Source organism: Thermomyces dupontii (assembly GCF_041956625.1).
Source record: "Thermomyces dupontii strain NRRL 2155 unplaced genomic scaffold VTN31scaffold_1, whole genome shotgun sequence".
Classification (NCBI taxonomy): Eukaryota; Fungi; Ascomycota; class Eurotiomycetes; order Eurotiales; family Trichocomaceae; genus Thermomyces; species Thermomyces dupontii.
In genome coordinates this window covers 2271673-2288616 of record NW_027192307.1, presented here as the reverse complement: position 1 = coordinate 2288616, position 16944 = coordinate 2271673, and the positions used below count along the sequence as shown (strand labels likewise).

General features: G+C 53.4%; 9 protein-coding genes across 9 annotated transcripts; 4 read left to right on the top strand and 5 right to left on the bottom strand.

Moving 5' to 3' along the window:
• Positions 1-1243: 1243 nt before the first annotated feature.
• Positions 1244-2343, bottom strand: VTN31DRAFT_856 (uncharacterized protein; the record flags this gene model as incomplete). Its single annotated transcript, XM_069408406.1, has 2 exons — positions 1244-1614; positions 1686-2343. The coding sequence occupies 2 exons, from the start codon at positions 2341-2343 to the stop codon at positions 1244-1246; spliced, it is 1029 nt and encodes a 342-aa protein (XP_069263712.1).
• A 738-nt stretch (positions 2344-3081) lies between these two features.
• On the top strand, positions 3082-4001 carry VTN31DRAFT_855 (uncharacterized protein; the record flags this gene model as incomplete). The annotated part of the gene is made up of 3 exons (XM_069408405.1): positions 3082-3088; positions 3142-3929; positions 3981-4001. 3 exons carry the CDS (start codon positions 3082-3084, stop codon positions 3999-4001), a joined length of 816 nt encoding a protein of 271 aa, XP_069263711.1.
• A 199-nt stretch (positions 4002-4200) lies between these two features.
• On the top strand, positions 4201-4842 carry VTN31DRAFT_854 (uncharacterized protein; the record flags this gene model as incomplete). The annotated part of the gene is made up of 1 exon (XM_069408404.1): positions 4201-4842. One exon carries the CDS (start codon positions 4201-4203, stop codon positions 4840-4842), a length of 642 nt encoding a protein of 213 aa, XP_069263710.1.
• Positions 4843-5015: 173 nt separating this feature from the next.
• Positions 5016-5319, bottom strand: VTN31DRAFT_853 (uncharacterized protein; the record flags this gene model as incomplete). Its single annotated transcript, XM_069408403.1, has 2 exons — positions 5016-5179; positions 5232-5319. 2 exons carry the CDS (start codon positions 5317-5319, stop codon positions 5016-5018), a joined length of 252 nt encoding a protein of 83 aa, XP_069263709.1.
• Positions 5320-5912: 593 nt separating this feature from the next.
• On the top strand, positions 5913-6452 carry VTN31DRAFT_852 (uncharacterized protein; the record flags this gene model as incomplete). Its single annotated transcript, XM_069408402.1, has 3 exons — positions 5913-6021; positions 6097-6192; positions 6274-6452. The coding sequence occupies 3 exons, from the start codon at positions 5913-5915 to the stop codon at positions 6450-6452; spliced, it is 384 nt and encodes a 127-aa protein (XP_069263708.1).
• A 143-nt stretch (positions 6453-6595) lies between these two features.
• Positions 6596-8818, bottom strand: VTN31DRAFT_851 (uncharacterized protein; the record flags this gene model as incomplete). The annotated part of the gene is made up of 1 exon (XM_069408401.1): positions 6596-8818. One exon carries the CDS (start codon positions 8816-8818, stop codon positions 6596-6598), a length of 2223 nt encoding a protein of 740 aa, XP_069263707.1.
• Positions 8819-9098: 280 nt separating this feature from the next.
• VTN31DRAFT_850 (uncharacterized protein) lies at positions 9099-10100 on the top strand (the record flags this gene model as incomplete). Its single annotated transcript, XM_069408400.1, has 1 exon — positions 9099-10100. One exon carries the CDS (start codon positions 9099-9101, stop codon positions 10098-10100), a length of 1002 nt encoding a protein of 333 aa, XP_069263706.1.
• Positions 10101-10579: 479 nt separating this feature from the next.
• Positions 10580-13537, bottom strand: VTN31DRAFT_849 (uncharacterized protein; the record flags this gene model as incomplete). The annotated part of the gene is made up of 7 exons (XM_069408398.1): positions 10580-10985; positions 11045-11447; positions 11515-12089; positions 12143-13037; positions 13113-13167; positions 13232-13469; positions 13530-13537. 7 exons carry the CDS (start codon positions 13535-13537, stop codon positions 10580-10582), a joined length of 2580 nt encoding a protein of 859 aa, XP_069263705.1.
• A 500-nt stretch (positions 13538-14037) lies between these two features.
• VTN31DRAFT_848 (uncharacterized protein) lies at positions 14038-15340 on the bottom strand (the record flags this gene model as incomplete). The annotated part of the gene is made up of 6 exons (XM_069408397.1): positions 14038-14244; positions 14295-14635; positions 14687-14905; positions 14956-15029; positions 15081-15115; positions 15167-15340. 6 exons carry the CDS (start codon positions 15338-15340, stop codon positions 14038-14040), a joined length of 1050 nt encoding a protein of 349 aa, XP_069263704.1.
• Positions 15341-16944: the final 1604 nt, after the last annotated feature.

The following is a 16944-nucleotide window of genomic DNA, read 5'->3' as shown; positions in this document are numbered from 1 at the left end:
GTTCAATTATAATATATTAGACCTTGTCTTTCTTTTTTTTTTTTTTTTTTTTTTTTCTCACAATTCGACGGAGGAATCCCAGAACCTGTCGCGACCTACCACGCCCCAGGTCGGCCGGCCCGGCCAGTCCAGGGGCTTCTTCGACGTTCGCGACGCACCATCACGACATCCACGCAACGGTGGCCTTAGCGGTCCCGCGCCGCATCTTCGGCCACCGAGTCGCGACGGCAACAGTTCCGTTCTGGGACCTGCCGGTGGGAATGGAGGCGGTGGTGCTGGTGCCGCGGCGGGGCGCAGCCGGGTCCCACGGCCCAGCAGGCTGTCGTTGATGGGATCCTTGCCCCCGGACGACACTAGGCCGCCGACCCCGTCCTCCAGCCGTTCCCCGTCGGCCGTGAATCCTCCCAGACGACGACGGATGACGAACAGTGACCTTGAATGGTCATGACGATCGTTGTTGTCGTTCTTTCTTTCTTTGTCGTACATCGTCTTCTTGAATTTCCTCGTGTGTTGATGGTAGTGAGTTCAGTGAGTTCAGGTAGAGATGGTGACGGGAGAGGATCTCCTGCTTGCATAGCACCGGCGCTGTGGGTTGCGATTGTGTGTGTGTTGGTTCAATTATAATATATTAGACCTTGTCTTTCTTTTTTTTTTTTTTTTTTTTTTTAGTTCGTAATTCGACGGAGGAATCACTTTTTTTTTTTTTTTTTTGTTGTTCCACCGTGTGTACAGATCCACGTGCTGCTTGATTGGATACTTGATCTGATCGATGCACAATAGCCGATCTCAATGCTGTTGCGTAACGGCAGAGTAGCTTGAGGATAATTGATCACTATCCGAGGCCAGGAGGCCCATCATTAACTGATTGATGTGCGGGACGCTGGATTAAGGGCAACGGATGCGAATCCTCAAAATATGAATGAACTGAGACAGGACTATACTATCTGGTACGATATTGCCAAAGCGTTGTCATGTACATGGCTAGAATAGTATGTATTAAAAAGCTCGAGATAGGTACCAAAGTCGCAAACACAGAGAGGTAGGAAAGGAAGAAACGCAGCACCCATCTATCCCCTCAACGTTGATAAATAACTCGATTGAACTGCAACAGAAAAGAAGAAAAAGAAACAGAAACGGATCACGGATCATGCTTCATGCCAATGATTCATGCTTCAATTCCCATCCATCAGAGAAGAAAAAAAAAAAAAAAAAAAAAAAAAAAAAAGGAGAGATATAAACCCCATCAGCCGTCCCTACCGCCATTCAAATCATTGTTGGTCGACGGCGACGGTCGTCGTCGCGTTCGCATGCGCGCCTTCTGTCGTGTCGATGAGCGCTGCGATTTCACTAGGGCCCTTTCCGTGCTCTGCTCCTGCTGCTGCTCCTCATCGTCGTCAGACTGCTCACGCTGAGCATTCCTGCGTCCAATTTCGTCCAGTTCCGTAATGTCACCTGGCTTCATTCGCAGCCACTGCATTCGGGGCCCGGTCTTGGACCGCTCTGATACGCGGAAGCCGTAAATTTTCGGCTCGTAGATCTTGCCTTTGCCCAGGCTCGGCGCGAAGTTCTGGGTAAGCATACCGTTGATCTGGGCTGGCTGGTCGGGAGGTGGCTCTGCGAAACAAGCGGCGGTTAGCTTGATGTTATTACGTTGAGGGTGGAAAGGAAGAAAAAAAAAACGTAACTTGCAGACAAAGCGGCCTCAGCGCGAAGACCGCCGATATCCAGCTCCGGAAACGTCATCAAAAACAAACTCCCAAATGTGGTTCCAAAGAACGCGCCGTCGACAGACTGGAAACGACTGTTGGGCGGAGTATACAGGTCGTAGCAGCTCGGGCAAAACAGCTTGACTGTGTCCTGGCCCGGTGTGTCCGTTCGTCCCACCGGAAGTACCTTGGTGCCGTTGCAGTAGACACGCGGACACACTCCGAAATGTTGCATTTCGTACTTTTCCAGCATCTGCTGAATTCCCTGCCGCGACGTAATATAGCGCTGGTGAATTAACCCGTACAGAAGCTCCGCCGAGCTCTCAATCATGCTCAAGTCGCTGGCTACTCTCGCATGCCTTCGCTCGCCCGCTCGGCGGTAAACTAATGGCTTATCACCCAGCTCATCCTCGTCCTCATCCTCGTCTTCGTCCTCCTCTTCCTCTTCGTCCTCCTCGGGCTCAACGTCGAGGATCATCTCAAGAGCCTCCTTATACATGGGAACTTGCGATTGAAGCCCCGTCAGATTGAAGTCATCCTCAATAAAGTCCTCAGACACTTCGGCAAAGTATTCATGGCCCATGAGGGAACAGAAGGACGAGATCCATGATTCACCCCCACCTTCTGAGGACGACATCGCGAACGACCCGGAGAAAGTCGACGGTGTCTGGGACGATGAAAGCGGACTTAAGTCCAGCCTGCTCAGGCCCTCGGCCAACGTCGGTACCGTTACTGTCGACACCTTGCTGGGATGCCAGAACTTCTCTTCAAGGGATCAGGTGGACTGCGCCTCTGGCAAAATTGTTCTCGAGGATCGTGCGCCACTGTACAGTGTGATGATTGGCCTAGCAAAGCGGAGGATGGCTCATGAGGTCTGGCCGGCTGGCTACCGGACTCAAAGACCTCGGCAATGCGATGATCGGCACGATCCACGGGAGGCTAATTTAATCAGCTAATCTACTCCGGATGAGCCTCGCACCAAGTAACGAGATCGGGAGCGGCTGGGCGAGACTTGAATGGAGTCTCCGTCCAGGGGGGTAGAAGCAGCGAAAGAGAAGAGCGGAGACTCTTAAAGTGTCGGGGATGGAGAATCGGCAGCGGAAGAGGGAATCATTGAACACGGACAAGCAAAGGACTCACAGGACTCGCATTACACCGTCATCGTCGTGGGAGGAGACTGTGTGCTTTCGAGTCTATCAAGAGGGTCCCGCTGGTGTGGATCATCGCAATCACGTGACAAACACGGCGTCCTTTTGGGCTAGATCTCGATCTTGATCTCCCACAAGTCCGGGACGAGTCGTAGTAGTACATACTGCTGAATGCTGATCCATGCTATGCTGCAGACGGATTGGCCAATGGCCTCCAAAAGGCCGTCATGCAAGGTTATTTTCCGTGAACAGGAGCCTGCAGGCGAGAATCTCATATCGGCCTCTAGAGATCACTTTCGACGGTAGCGTCCCGGCCTTTCGCACGCGCTACTTTGAACCGGAGCAGCCTGCGGTTCTCCCGCCGAAGACATTCACCACGGTACCGGCTTCTTCTTGCTGGTTCGTCCGTGCAATTGGCACTGGCGCATCTACGTTGAACTACGATTACTTGTTTCAATTCGGAGACACCCTCGTTCCGCTGGAACTCACCCAACCGCCTTCAGCCGACCAGGCTTCCGACGAGAGCTTCCATCGTTTCCATGCGCCGTTCAGCATCTTCCTCGATTGGACCCGGTCAGAGCAGACGAGATTGTTTCGTCTGTACCTCGCCCAATGCCAGCTGAGCGACCTCCCCCAGCCTCTGAGAGACGACCTTCCGACCCCAGATCTAGTACTGAAGACGGGCAGGGGGGACGTATACGATGCCAATCTATGGCTTGGGCTTCCGCCGACCTACACGCCGCTCCATCGCGACCCGAACCCCAATCTGTTCGTGCAGCTGGCTGGCAAGAAGCACGTGCGGCTGATGTCACCAGAGGCCGGAATGCGCATCTTTAGCGAGGTTAAGACAGCTCTTGGACAACACGCGGATCGTGGCGCAGCAGTCTTTCGAGGTGAAGAGATGATGCAGGGGATGGAGAAAGTGCTCCTCGAAGAGGCCATCTGGGGCGAAACGAAGCCGGAACGGCAGGATGAGACGGGATTCGAGGCGGTTCTCGATGCAGGAGATGGGATATTCATTCCCAAGGGATGGTGGCATAGTATCAAGGGCGTGGGCGAGGGCGTTACGGCATCGGTAAGAGCAAGTTGGTAAGTGCACGTTGCTGATCGATGCTGACAGTAATAGGTAAATTGGTGGTTCCGGTAGGCATTGAATGGAATAAACAACCTAGGAGAACTTTTTCATCGTAGCACAGCGTCAAGGCTACTTTAAAATGAGTGTAGAACTGACAGATGGTATGAGTCTGGTCTGGCTTCTAGAAAGCTCTCATACGTTCTTGGCATTCAGCAAGTCCATCGTCTATTAAAGGCCTCCATCAGCTTGACAACATTGAAATTTCAGACGAATGACGAAATCAAACTCTATCCAGCGTTTCCTGATTTCTCTCTTCCTGATCGCTGCCGTTTTCCCCTGCGCTGTCGCCACCACACTCTACTTTTCCGACAGCGAGCTCGATTCCACTTGCCCGCGAGAACCACCACCTGTCGACCAGTGTTCGCTCTCTTCCTCGCATTCAGACCTATTTATGTTCCACGGCCTCGTTCGTGCCGCGGCACGATCCTCTCCACTCCGTCCTTCGCTAGCGAGCAACTACTTCTCTAGACCCTTCTCAGCCACCCGCGCGACGATGGCTTCCACTTCCACCGAACCCTCGACTCAGTCCCAGCCGGAGCAACAGCAAGGGGAACAACCCCAGGACCAAACCCCTAAGCAACTCCCAGCCCTCCCATCCGTTGAAGATGCCACTGGTGCCAAGAAACTCGACGTCAGCAGCGGCGGCTCGGTGGCCCTGGACGAGCTGGGTCCCCTCGTGGTCAATCAGGACGGCACAGTGAGCCGCATCGCGAATTGGGATAAGATGACGGAGATCGAGAAGAGGAACACGCTGCGGGTGCTGGGGAAGCGGAATCGGGAACGCATGGAAGCGTTGAAAGCGAAGCAAGCTGCAGAGGGGAACGGAGAGAACAATGCAGAAGGGTCTTCGTGAGGGGTGGAACATATGATCCCTACGGGATTGCATGTACAAGGTGAATGGCGTTTACTTCGGTATAGGTAATGGATCGTGTCATGCATTAATGATACATACATTCTTGCATTCATTGTGCAACCAAACTTGACGATGTTTTGTAGAATGTCGACGACCTTTTTTTTTCTTTACTCTCAACCGCCCTTCGAAGAAGACGCGCCCGTCCTGACGTCAGAAGAGCCGCGGTCCCATCTCGGGTGCTTGGTATTCGTCAGGCCAAAGAAGCAGTCGTCGTCCTCGAAGTAGAGATAATACAACAGATCGGACGGCATGGTTGTCTTGTTCTGACGGGCCGCATCTGCTTTGACGTCATCTCCAATTCCGAAGCGAATGAAATCATCACAGTTTACCTTGAGAATGAGGACGAGGGTCTGGTGGCCAAAGTCGGGGTTGGTAGTGTGACGCCGAAGCGAGCGTCGAGCTGGATGGATGCAACATGATGATACTGCCGTGATACTAGAGCATGAAGCTGCTTGGTCGGGGATCGAAGCAGTGGGAGGTTGAGTAGTCCATTATTTGATGGTATGCATGTAGGCCGCTCTCAACCAGGGTCCCTGCACGACGAGCCGTAGGTGATCAGGTGACGCCAGGTCTAACCGCTGTTAACCGTGGACGAGATCAGCGATGTTTCTGCTCTGATCTTCAGTTTGTTCCTCCAGTACGTGGCAGACGCGGATCAATGCATGTAAATATTAATGTTATGCTCGGGCTGTTGGCGGCGAATGGGACTGCGGGGTTCAATTAATCTGAACATCGTCATCTCCGGAGCTTGGCAGTGTATGTTTGTTACGAAAGTTACGACGGGTACTAATACAAGACTAGTACGACTTTGTTACCACACAAGGTCCAGAAGATTGCCACGGATTATGGTATCATGTATTGGTAATACAAATACATGACAATTCCTCAGCCTCGGACCGAATGAAGACATGCTCACCCCGCCGAGTAGTAAGTAATAGGATGTAGATAGACAGCACTGCAGTCAACAACAGAAGAACTGACCGACCTAAGGGCCCTGACATAGAGCAGCCATGACCGAGCAGACTAGCCAGTCAAAACGCTTTGAGCCCAAGGAGCCTGTGCAGCTCGACCCGCCCAAGGACGACCCGATTAGCAAGGAGGAATTGTCCAAATGCGATGGTGCGTCATGGCTGGCTGATCTCTTCTCCTGAAATTGATCGTGTTGTTGACTCGAATCACTCGAACTTCTTGCAGGCACGGATCCTAATCGTCCAATTTACGTCGCGATCAAAGGAACCGTGTTCGACGTGACCCGGAACAAGGCATATGCACCAGGGGGAAACTATCATGGTAAGCTCATTCTCTGCCAATTCACCAGCTGTGGTTCAATGCGGAAATCGCTGCTCGCTGCTAACGCTGTTTGTTGTCTAGTATTTGCCGGAAAGGACCCCTCTCGAGCCCTCGCCAAATCCTCCCTCAAACCGGAGGATTGTGTCCCGGATTGGTACGATCTAGATGATAAGGAAAAGACGGTCTTGGATGAATGGTTCACGTTTTTCAGTAAGAGGTATAACATTGTTGGTCGCGTGGAGGGGGCGACCAACAGGTGAATGAAACCGGGAAGAAATAGGCTTGATCATCAGCGGCATAATTGCTCGGGAGTCATGATACGAGTACCCCTGTACTTCTGGAATCTGTCCGTTCTGGTCTATTATTATTTTGGGTAAATACATTTCCAACGTCAATGCCTGTCTTATGCTTTCCCACTCTTGCGCTTCTTCCGTTGCATGCGCTTGCGAGCAATGATCCGGTTCCTCTTGGCTATCTTGTTCTTCTCCTCCTCTGTTGCGGGCTTCTCGGTTTTGGCCTTTTTCGATTTTCCTTCGCCCTGACTCTTGGACGAGCCTCGTTTTCGTTTCGTGCCTCGGGGTGGTTGTCTATCTTCCTTGTCATCCTCGCCCGATGCCGACGATTCCCGCTCGTCTTGCTGCTTCTTAACTTTTTTCATCAAGTTCCGCATCTTCTCCTGGTGCTCTTTCCGGCGCTTGACCACCTGTGCATTCTCGATCGCGAATTCAACGATGAGTCGCTTCTTCTTCGTCTTGCCGTTCTCCCCCTTGACCTCAACCGGGTGACCATTGAGCCATCGAAGACCCATGAGCGCGTGGCGGTGCGTGTAGTACTCGATGAATCCGTAGCCTCTGCTTCGCCCCACGCCGCTCTTCTCGCTGATCTTGCTGCCGTCGCGCCCTTCGAAGATGATTTTGGCCTGCTTCACAACGCCTTTGCCCCTTTTGCGGCGCCGCAGGTCGTCCTCCTTTGTTTCTTCGTAGCCGCGCCGTGCTTCTTCCGGAGATAGTGGTTGACGGCGGCCTTTCGCCACGTCCTCTGCGAAGCCGGCAATGGCCCTCCGCGCCAGGGCTTTGAGGTCCTTTGAGCTGATTTGCCGTGGAATGTTACGCACGGACAGTCGAGTCAGACTCAGATGTAGGGACGGGTTGTTCTTGATGAGGGCCTTGCGCTGCTTCAGGCTCTCTTCCCGCAACTTGATCTCCGAAGGTCCGAGCATCTTGTAGAGAGGAGAGCTGGAAGGGATTGTGCCTTCGTTGAGGAGGAACAAGCGCCGCTTGTCCTTCTCCCGGCGCGTAGCTCCTTCTTCTTTGAGTTTCTCAGCTTCGGACTTGCTCACCGCATGAGTCACGATCAGAACACGGTCATCCATAGTGTAGCGGCCTGCCGTGTCGACCGTATCGTCCTGCAGGACGGAGTTCTTTACTTTGGTCGCTGACTTTTTGTCCTGTCGTTTCCCCTCAACCGGTTGCTTAGATGCTTCCTGGACACACAGCGCGGCGTCTTCTTGTCTGTGGAAACATACAAAGCCGGTTCCCCTGGGTTTCTCAGTTTCGGGATCAACAACGACGCGCGCGTACCGGACAGGGCCGAATTGTCTGAAGTGTTGGTAAAGGATATCGTCGGTACACGTGAATGGAAGGTTTCGAATGAACACCGTCGATGCGGTTCGATCATCCTCTTCATGATCCTGATCTTCCTCGTCTTCCTCGTCTTCTTCCTCATCTTCCTCCTCATCTTCCTCATCACCTTCTCCCTCACTCTCCGAGACATCGCTGTCAGAGTCCTCTTTACCTTCATCTCCCTCAGACGCCGATGCCGAAGCCTGTTCCTCGTCCAAGTTTTTCGACGTCTCGTTGGCCTGATCCTGTTCCATCGCATTCTGCGCATTCTTCACCTTCTCCCAGACGCTCTTTTCCACTGCCCAGTCAACCGCCAGCGGTCGCCCATCAACCTCCTTTCCGTTCACACCTTCTATCGCCCTCTCCGCATTCTTCCGCCCTCTCAAGACAACGAACCCGAACCCAGTCTGGTATTTGCCTTTCTTCGGAAGAATCGCCTGCTTCACCTTTCCATAACTGCGAAACAGCGCCGCCAGTTGCTCCGGTTCCTTGATCGACCACGGCAGATTGCGAATGATCAGCTTCGGTGGCTGCTGCCGCTCCTTTTGCAGAGCGCGCTCCGCCTTGAGCTTCTCAGCGGTGGCCGATGGCAAGCTCTTCCCACTTGCCTCATCAATTTGTCGATGGCGAGGCTGCGCGACCTCCACTTTGATCTTCCTGCCCTCGAATCGAGCCCCGTTGAACTCCTCCAACGCGCGCTTGGCATCGTCGAGATCGGCAAAGGTAACGAACCCGTAGCCTCGGCATTGCTTGGTCTGCGGATCGACCACAACCGTCGCATGCTTGATCACGTAGTTCTGGGAGAAGAACTCAGCCAGACTCTCGTTGGTCGCCGTCGACGGGAGAGATCGCACGAAGAGTTCCCTTCGTATCGGCGGCGTCTCGGGGAGTTCCGCCGTACCGGCGCGGGAGGAATTGGGCTGCGACGCATCGGTGGACGCGGCCTCATCGGCCTGAAAGCTCCCGCTTTCGGATAAACGCCGTTTCTTGCGAATTTCTGTCATGATGCTTGCATAATCAACCGTCTACTGGGATATTTGGTATCCGTTCTGGTTCACTTGGGAAAAAGTTGGCGGCAGAAAATTGAATGGAGGATTCAATAGGAAAGCGGTGAACATATCAGTCTTGGCACCGCCTTGCTATCTCTACGAGCAGAAGGTACTATTTGGTACAATACGAGTCGGCTCAGTGATCTCCCTCACTTCCTTACGCAGACTCGGAACTCGTAGACTACGTATTTTCCGGGCTGGACCGCCAGCCTAACACGCATCGTCCTCTTACAATATGAATCCCGACCCGAGTCACGGCTCGGCGCAGCCTGCGCCCGCTCGTGCTGCCAGCACAGGCTCGCGTCCAGAGTCGACGACTTCCACAACACCAGGACAATCAACAACAACAACAACAACAACAACAACCCGTGCCAAAGTGGAACAACCCACTCCACAGGCCCTGCCAAACCGTACTGCTCCGTCCGCGATCCTCGTCTCACCTCGACAAAAGGGGAACCCGGTACTCAACTACATCAAACTCGTACCATGGGAGTGGGCGGCCGACATCCCTGCAGACTACGTCCTCGGCGCGACGACCTGCGCGCTCTTCCTCTCCCTCAAGTACCATCGCCTGCATCCCGAATACATCTACTCGCGGATCCGCATGCTGGCGGGGAAGTACCGGCTGCGGATCATCCTGGTGCTGGTCGACGTGCCGAACCACGAGGACAGCCTGCGCGAGCTCTCCAAGACGTCCATCGTCAACAACGTGACGCTGATCCTGTCCTGGTCCGCGCCGGAGGCCGCGCATTACCTGGAGCTGTTCAAGTCGTCCGAGAATGCGCAGCCAACGGCCATCCGGACGCAGCAGGCGCAGTCGTATCGGGATAGCCTGGTTGACTTTGTCACCACGCCGCGCAGCATTAACAAGTCCGATGCGACGAGCCTGATCTCCACGTTTGGGAGTCTGAGAGCGGCGATCAACGCGCAGCCGGAGGAGATCAGCGCCGTGCCTGGGTGGGGAGAGAAGAAGGTTCGACAGTGGTGCGGCGCCGTGAGAGAGGACTTTCGGACGGAGATTGCAAAGAAGCGCACGGCGGGAGGGCAGAAAAAGTCATCATCATCGAGCGACCGCGTGCGGCCTCGGGATACTGGTGCCACGGTCTCCGGTGAGGTTGAGGAAAATAATGGGAGTACGACGACCGCAGAAGCTATCCCGCCGCGGAACAAGCAAGACGAGGAAATGAGCGCGGGAATCATGGAAGCTCTGGCTAAACTGCGAGAGCATGGTGGATGATCCCAAGGAGAACTAAGGGGACTACAGTGTCTGCAACACGTCAAAGCCAGGGGGACCATGACTTTCAAGCCCTTTTTTTGCAGACTCAACCGGCGGCCCAATGGGGAAACTGAAGGCTCCGAAATATTGATGGGCGATTTGATTCCATGGCATCGAGTCTGCCGCGTCCCTGCAGTTTGGTATCATGTCAAGCTCTTTCCGAGCACCAATTTTTCCCGTGCGAGGGAAAACAAAGAGGAGATGTGTTTGGCTCGGCACATATACGGCGGATACACCCCTAGCTACTCGATAATCGCTCCTTCTCCGTCTCATCCTCCGTCCGGCGCGGCATCCACCTCACAAGATATCTACCGTATCTATCACAGACCCCGTGTATATGTACATTCCTCGCAGATCATGTCTAAAACCCCGTGGCCAACCACATCGAACATTACCCAAGATAAGCCCAACCAAGAAGAATCGTTGATCCAACTCCGTCATCATGAGAATCGTAACCCCTTGGATGGATCCCACACACCTCCCCTTCCGGCACCCGCCGCACCACTCCCTTGTCCAGCACTCTGCCCCGAACTAGGTTTCGGTGGCTGAATCCCCGACGGCACGCTATTCCCCGGCGTGGGAAGTGGTCCACCGAATCGGATCCCCATCTCCGGGGACCACACCCTGTTGACAGGTTTCTCGGGTGTGGGAGCAGCAGGGGCGGGGACGGAGTTGGGCGTCGACGTTGTGACCTGGGTGGATAGAGGCGCTGGTGATGCGGTACTGGATTCCTCTCGCACGGGTTGCTTTTGGCTCTGGTTGGTTACGGGTGGTGAGGAGGGCGGAGGGGCCGATGACTGGGAAGATAATTTTAACCCAGCCATGGCCGCGGCGTTTGTGATATCGCTAAACAGCGAAATTAGCTCAAATGAACTTTCTGAACAGGAGGTCGGCAGTCGACTCACTTTTCCAATGTACCCGCTTCCATCCTTCTCTTGGACACAAACGCTCGACAGTCCTCGCGGAATCTCCCCACGATCTTAGCCAGGTCATTGTAGAATTTCCGACCCGTTTCGATGTTGGAGAGGAGCTCCTTGTATTTGTTGTACCCGTTCTCGAGTTCTTGCAAGGCCCGCTCACGTTCTCTGCTTGATGAATCCCCTCTGCGCACCCGGTTGAATGCAGCGTTCGCTTCGCGCAATTGAGCAGTGAGATTTTCTTGTTCTGTTCGTTCCTTCTCCAACATTTCCTTGTCCGTGTCGTAGAGCTTCAGGTGGTTGTTGAACAAATCTTCGAATTGGCTCGCGGAAATCGGCTGCATAGGGAACTCGCGCTCGAGCCGTGCAGTCTCTTTCAAGAGCGCCGGGTCTGCGTTTTTCGTCTGGTTAGCTCATACTTGAAAGGTGAAATAAGGGAAGTCACGTTCGAGACATACTGATATCGTCCGACCTTGCCTTGTCCTTCAACGTTTCAATTCGTCGTTTTCGCCGCTGCTCCATCCGACTCACTTCGTTTAGACAACTTCGTAGTCGGCTAGCTTCCCGCTCCAACTCCGGAGTCAGTGTTGCCCGCTGACTGTTCGGGACATATGATTCCAGGTCGCGATTGGTTCCGGTCAGAACACGGAGGATCGCTTCCGAGTCGCGAAGTTTATTATGAATCAACTCGTCTGTGCTCTCGGCGGACGTGAAGTACCCGTTAATCTCCTTCGCGTTCGCGTACAGTTTCTGACCCGCGACTTCAGACGGCTCCCGCGTCCAGCGGTCAGTGCCGTGCTTGATGCGCGCCCGGTCATCTTCCTCCTTTTCGGCAGACAAAAGGTCTACACCCTCCTGGTACACGGCCAGGTCGTTGGCTTTGATCTTTGCGATGTCCGTAAAAGATCGCCGTAGCCGATTGAGGCCGTCTTGCTGCCTGATTTCTTCTGCGCGGGAGACTAGGGTCGCTGGGATACCCAATGGTTTTTCTAAAGCCTGTAGAGAACCAGGAAGGTTCAAAGATTGCAAAACACTGTAAACACGGCGTCAGTCTTTAATTGCCTTTACCGTATCGGCTGGACTTACTCTCGTATTCGATCAGTCATTGACTCCAACTCGCCAATGATACTTTCATTTACCAACCGATCGCGGCGGTCAGAGTAGATGCTCGCAGCAACATGCACTGCATACGGTACCAGTTTCGCCAACAACGGCGGGCCCAATGGAGCATTCTCTCCCAGCATAGAAATAGCGTCAGTGACCTGTGAAGGAGCTTTGGGCGTCACCATCGTGGCGCGGTCTAAAGGCTTCATTTCGGACTTTGGAGGAACCGGATGCAGGTAAATAATATCGTTGTCCTTCTCTGCTCGTTTCAAGTCCTCCGACACGCGATTCTTCAGCCCGTTCAAGTCGCCCAGAACAGTACGGTTGATCCATTTCGATTCTTTGAGCGCCTCATTCACGCACGCGAGGCTATCCCGAAGACGTGCAACCTCCTCTCCATATTTTCGCTTGTCAAGGCAGTCCAATGACTGTCGATACTGCGCCGCAGCGGCGAAATGATAATGTTTGGCCGTCATGTGGTGGATCCAGTCGGTGCTGATCGCGTCGGATTTGACGGCATATTCGCTTGCATCCGCGTAAAAATCGGATACTTTGGCTGCCAATCGAGCAATCGACGCATCCTTGAGACCATCCTTGACCGCTTTTTGCCAGAAGCACTCCTGCGCCTGCGCTAGCATGAGCTCCTCGAGACTCTGGAGTGTCATCTCGTCCATGTCCTCCGGTGGCGACGCGCGAAGGTCGGGAAGAATGTCTTTTCGGAGATGTTGGAGCACACCGGCCGCTTGGCAGAAGTAATTACAGGCCTGCTTGAGCCCGTCGGAAGTGGTCCGGTTCAATGAGTACGCAAGCTGCGAGTAAAGCGAGGCAAGATTGAAAAGGATGTTGGCGAGCTCGAAGCGGAGATTGTTCTGCGTGACTAGACACAGGGAAAATCAGCACTCCAACCTCAACCTCCTCGCCGACGCAGTCCTTGAGATTTGATTCTACTTACTAGGCCGGCCTGTATTGAACCCGAAAGCAGGGTACCACACAAAATCAACGCCAACCTTGAGAACACCACTCATCAGCATGGCAATCCAACTTGACATGAACAGGTGTTCCTCCACTCACATCAACCGGAAACTTCCCACCCAGCCATTTCAGCTGCGCCGCATAAGTCACCAACCTGCTCACCCCGCTGACATGCGGTTCCTGCACGTTGATGGCCTCAGATCGCAGGCGATCAAGGATCATCAAATCTTCCGCAAACATGTCCGGGCGCTGGTCATATTTGGAGGATATGTACTGGGTGATGGCGTCGGAAAGAGAGACGGCGTGAGAGCGCCGGAAGGGCAGCTGGAGGATGTTGCTGCAATTCCGCATCAGAAATTGCTCGACTTAGCAACTTGATCCGCGGAGCACCACTCACGATGACATGATGTATGTGCGCCTAACGCGGGCTGGGAGGGAAGCATGGAGATGCCCCCGCGCTTCGACTTGTTTGTTGACAGCCTGAAAACAATCCCACCTCCTCGCAATCTGAATGGATGACGTTGGGTCACGTGCGTCGATTTTGTTATCTTATCGTGGCCTTCGGGTTTGTCATGTTTGCATCGTGCTTTCTCAGGTCCTGCAATAATGGTCTCGCCTCTCCAAAGATTGATTGAGGAAGAAACAATGGGCTGTAATGCCATGCATCCGTTCTCTTGGGTATCAAGTTCCTAATCTACCTACACGTATATGAGGTCATTCACGTCAAGGGCTATACTATCATGCTTTCGGCCCGGTGTACGGAGTACACGATATGGAATATAAAGCCTTGCCGAGCTGTTCTCGGACAGTTATGCATCGCAAAATATTTGCAGGAAATCAGATATCGACATGCAAACACCCCATCCCGTGACCTTTTTCAAAGTAGACAATAGCGAGGCTCACGATCAAGCTTCCAATGCATTGATCTTGGTCTTGGTGTACTCAAAAAGACTGAACAGGATCATGTTTTGGAAACTGGTCCGCAGAAGCGACACCGTCAGTCCTTTGTACATGCTCGACCGTGCAACAGCAACGGTTGCCTCGCCAATTTCCTCGGACCTGCCAAGGAGAATACTCTGGGCGCGTGTCTTGCGAGTATCAAGGGAATATGTCTAGGCCAAGTCAGCGTGCGTGTTGGATGGAGAATTCAGGTGATACCTACCACAAGCCAGGGAACCGTTCCGCATAGTGCTCCGGCGACCATTGGAGGACCGAATGGCGATTGCGCCGGTTTCCCCATCTCTTTGGCGATGATCTGTTTCACCGTTTCGTAGACCCCAAAGTACAGGCCGGTGCCGATCATATCCCTCACAGCATGGAGGTAATATCCAGTATAGAGTCCTCGAATACCGTGACGGCTGAGGATGCGCCTAAAAGCTTGAATAGTTCCCAGGCGGGGCAGCTGTCGGACACGGGGATCATTGACCGCACCAGGCCGCGCCTGAGAGCGATGGGACATTAAGACCGACGTCTGCACGACATTCTTGGCCAGTTCAAAGGGGCCTGTTTTGTATTAGCATGTGAAACTCTGGAGGAACTCGAGCCGAAACGTACAGGCAAAGGGTGACGCCGCCAATCCGGCACACATGCCAGCGACGGTGAAGGTCATGATGGTGGCCACAGTGGGCACACTGCCCGGCTGATTGTAATAGACCAGAGGGGACACCCCCGTGTGCCGCTCGAATTGTTCGGAGATCCGGTACTTGACCACCTGATAGGTACTAAAACTGACCACGCGGACAAAAGTCACGCTCATAAGAGGTGGAAGGAAACCTGAGCAGTTAGACCAGGTTATTGCGCACGACGTTGATAATTGTTCATACCTGCAGTATAGCCACGGAACCCTTCAGTCCGCCATATGTACTTTGCACATTCTCGAATGTTGGTGAAATTGTGGCTTTGCAAAGTCAGCTTTGTGCCCAATGAAACTCGCGCACCTGGGACCTACGTTTGCATGCGAGTTTTCAAGTTCTCGAGCGGCGTCTATCATAGCATTGTTAGTCTTGGTACTCCCGATTGAGCTTCGGCACATACCGCTGCCAGCGTGGCACATATTGTCGAAGTCGCCGAAGCCACTTGAGTCCGATACTTCTTTAGGAACCGGTTTCGCTTTTTGACGTCGAAGACCCATGGGTACGACGACATTGCGGCAGCAGAAGCGCGAGAGGTTGGTGACGAGAAGGGACCGTGACCGGAGTTGTCGTTCATAATCACGTTGGGAAGTCTGGCATTGGGATGGAAACCGCGCAATCACCAGGCCTCCAGCAGGATTGACAGAACCAGGCTGTCTCTGACTGATTCGCGACTGGGCCGGGGAACCCGATGGAACGCAAAGCGGTCTCTCAGTGTCTGAGATGACCGTTTGGCGTCCCACAGATTTCCATGAACCGGGATGCGACACCAGAGTGCAGTCTGGGCAATTCAGATTTCTCCCAAACCTGAGTTGGCTCAGAAGAGGCGGATTGACCGAGGGTAGAGTTGCGGGAAACTGAGTTCACCCCAATGGCGGAACGGAACCGCGGTCGATGCGAAATCGGCTCAATTGTCGACAATGCGCAGCTCGCCGGACCGACAGCTGATCAGAACCGCAACTTGGAACCGGGAACGAGTAAATGGAGAGATGAGAGCGGCGAACTCGGTCACACTGCCGTCAAGCAATGAGCATTGCGAATGTTCTGACGGGGTTTTGCGATGCGCAAGAAAGAAAAACGAAATCTCGGATCGGCGAAACGCACCTCCACTTCGCAGAAGCTCTCGGCCAAAGTTACAGTACCGAACTTTCGGATCTCACCCTCAACGCCTGGGCGAGATGGTCATGCCACTTCTCTGCAAAGAATGGTGAATTTAATTCCCAGCAGCGAGACTTTCAAAGCAACAAGGTGTCAAGGCAAAACGCCATCTACAGCGGTTGGAGGGAGGGGTATCGCAGCCAGACGGCACGAGGAGGTGAAAAAGACCCGACGAGGACGAAGCGCATGTGAATCCACAGTTCCCTGTTGCGGTTTAGCGGCTTCTTGTTTCGGACAGGGCCACCATGGATCGTCTGCTGAGAGAAAACGAGGATCATGTCAATTATCAATTGAAGTTTCAAGCTGCATGCTGAGAAAAGGGCAGAAGCGGAGGGGCGGGAGTCGAGAGTGATCTCATGGTCGCGATGGGGCGAGAGTCGGCAAATGATCGCGGACGCTTGCAGGGGAGCTTGATTTAGGCTACCTACTCGTTATCGAACCCTAGCTCTTGGGAGCCGATCGGGTTTGGAGGATCTTTCACCCTCTGGCAGTTTAATATACATAAGTACTCCGTAGTACAGTATAGGTTATGTATGCCATAGGGCTGTCGTGACTTTCTTTCCGGCTAGCCTCGATGCACATACTAAGCCAGTTGGCCAATCATCCTCTTTGACCCCAGAGCTTCTGGCTTGACTCTACACCCAGACGGGAAAATCGTCGTCTGCTCAAAGTCTCATGGAACCTTGCCAGTGACAACTGAAGCCTCTTTTGTCGATCAAGCTGAACGCGGGGAATGATTACGAAATCACGCTCATATGTGAGATTTCCAAGCAGATTCCAGCCCATGAAACCGCGGAGTACCAGTAGTCGTACTGCGTCCGGAGTGCTGTTTCGTAAAATAGAGGCAGAAATGATGGATCAAACGCGACTGGGATGAATCAATTCAGTGACTTGGTCGGGTTCAGCCTCAGTCAACTCTGGAATCCGGATGACGATCTCAATCCCCAGCAGCAGGTATCTCTATCATAAACATCGAACGGAATGATCTCTAGACTGGAGTTCACATAACCTAATCTGTACTCT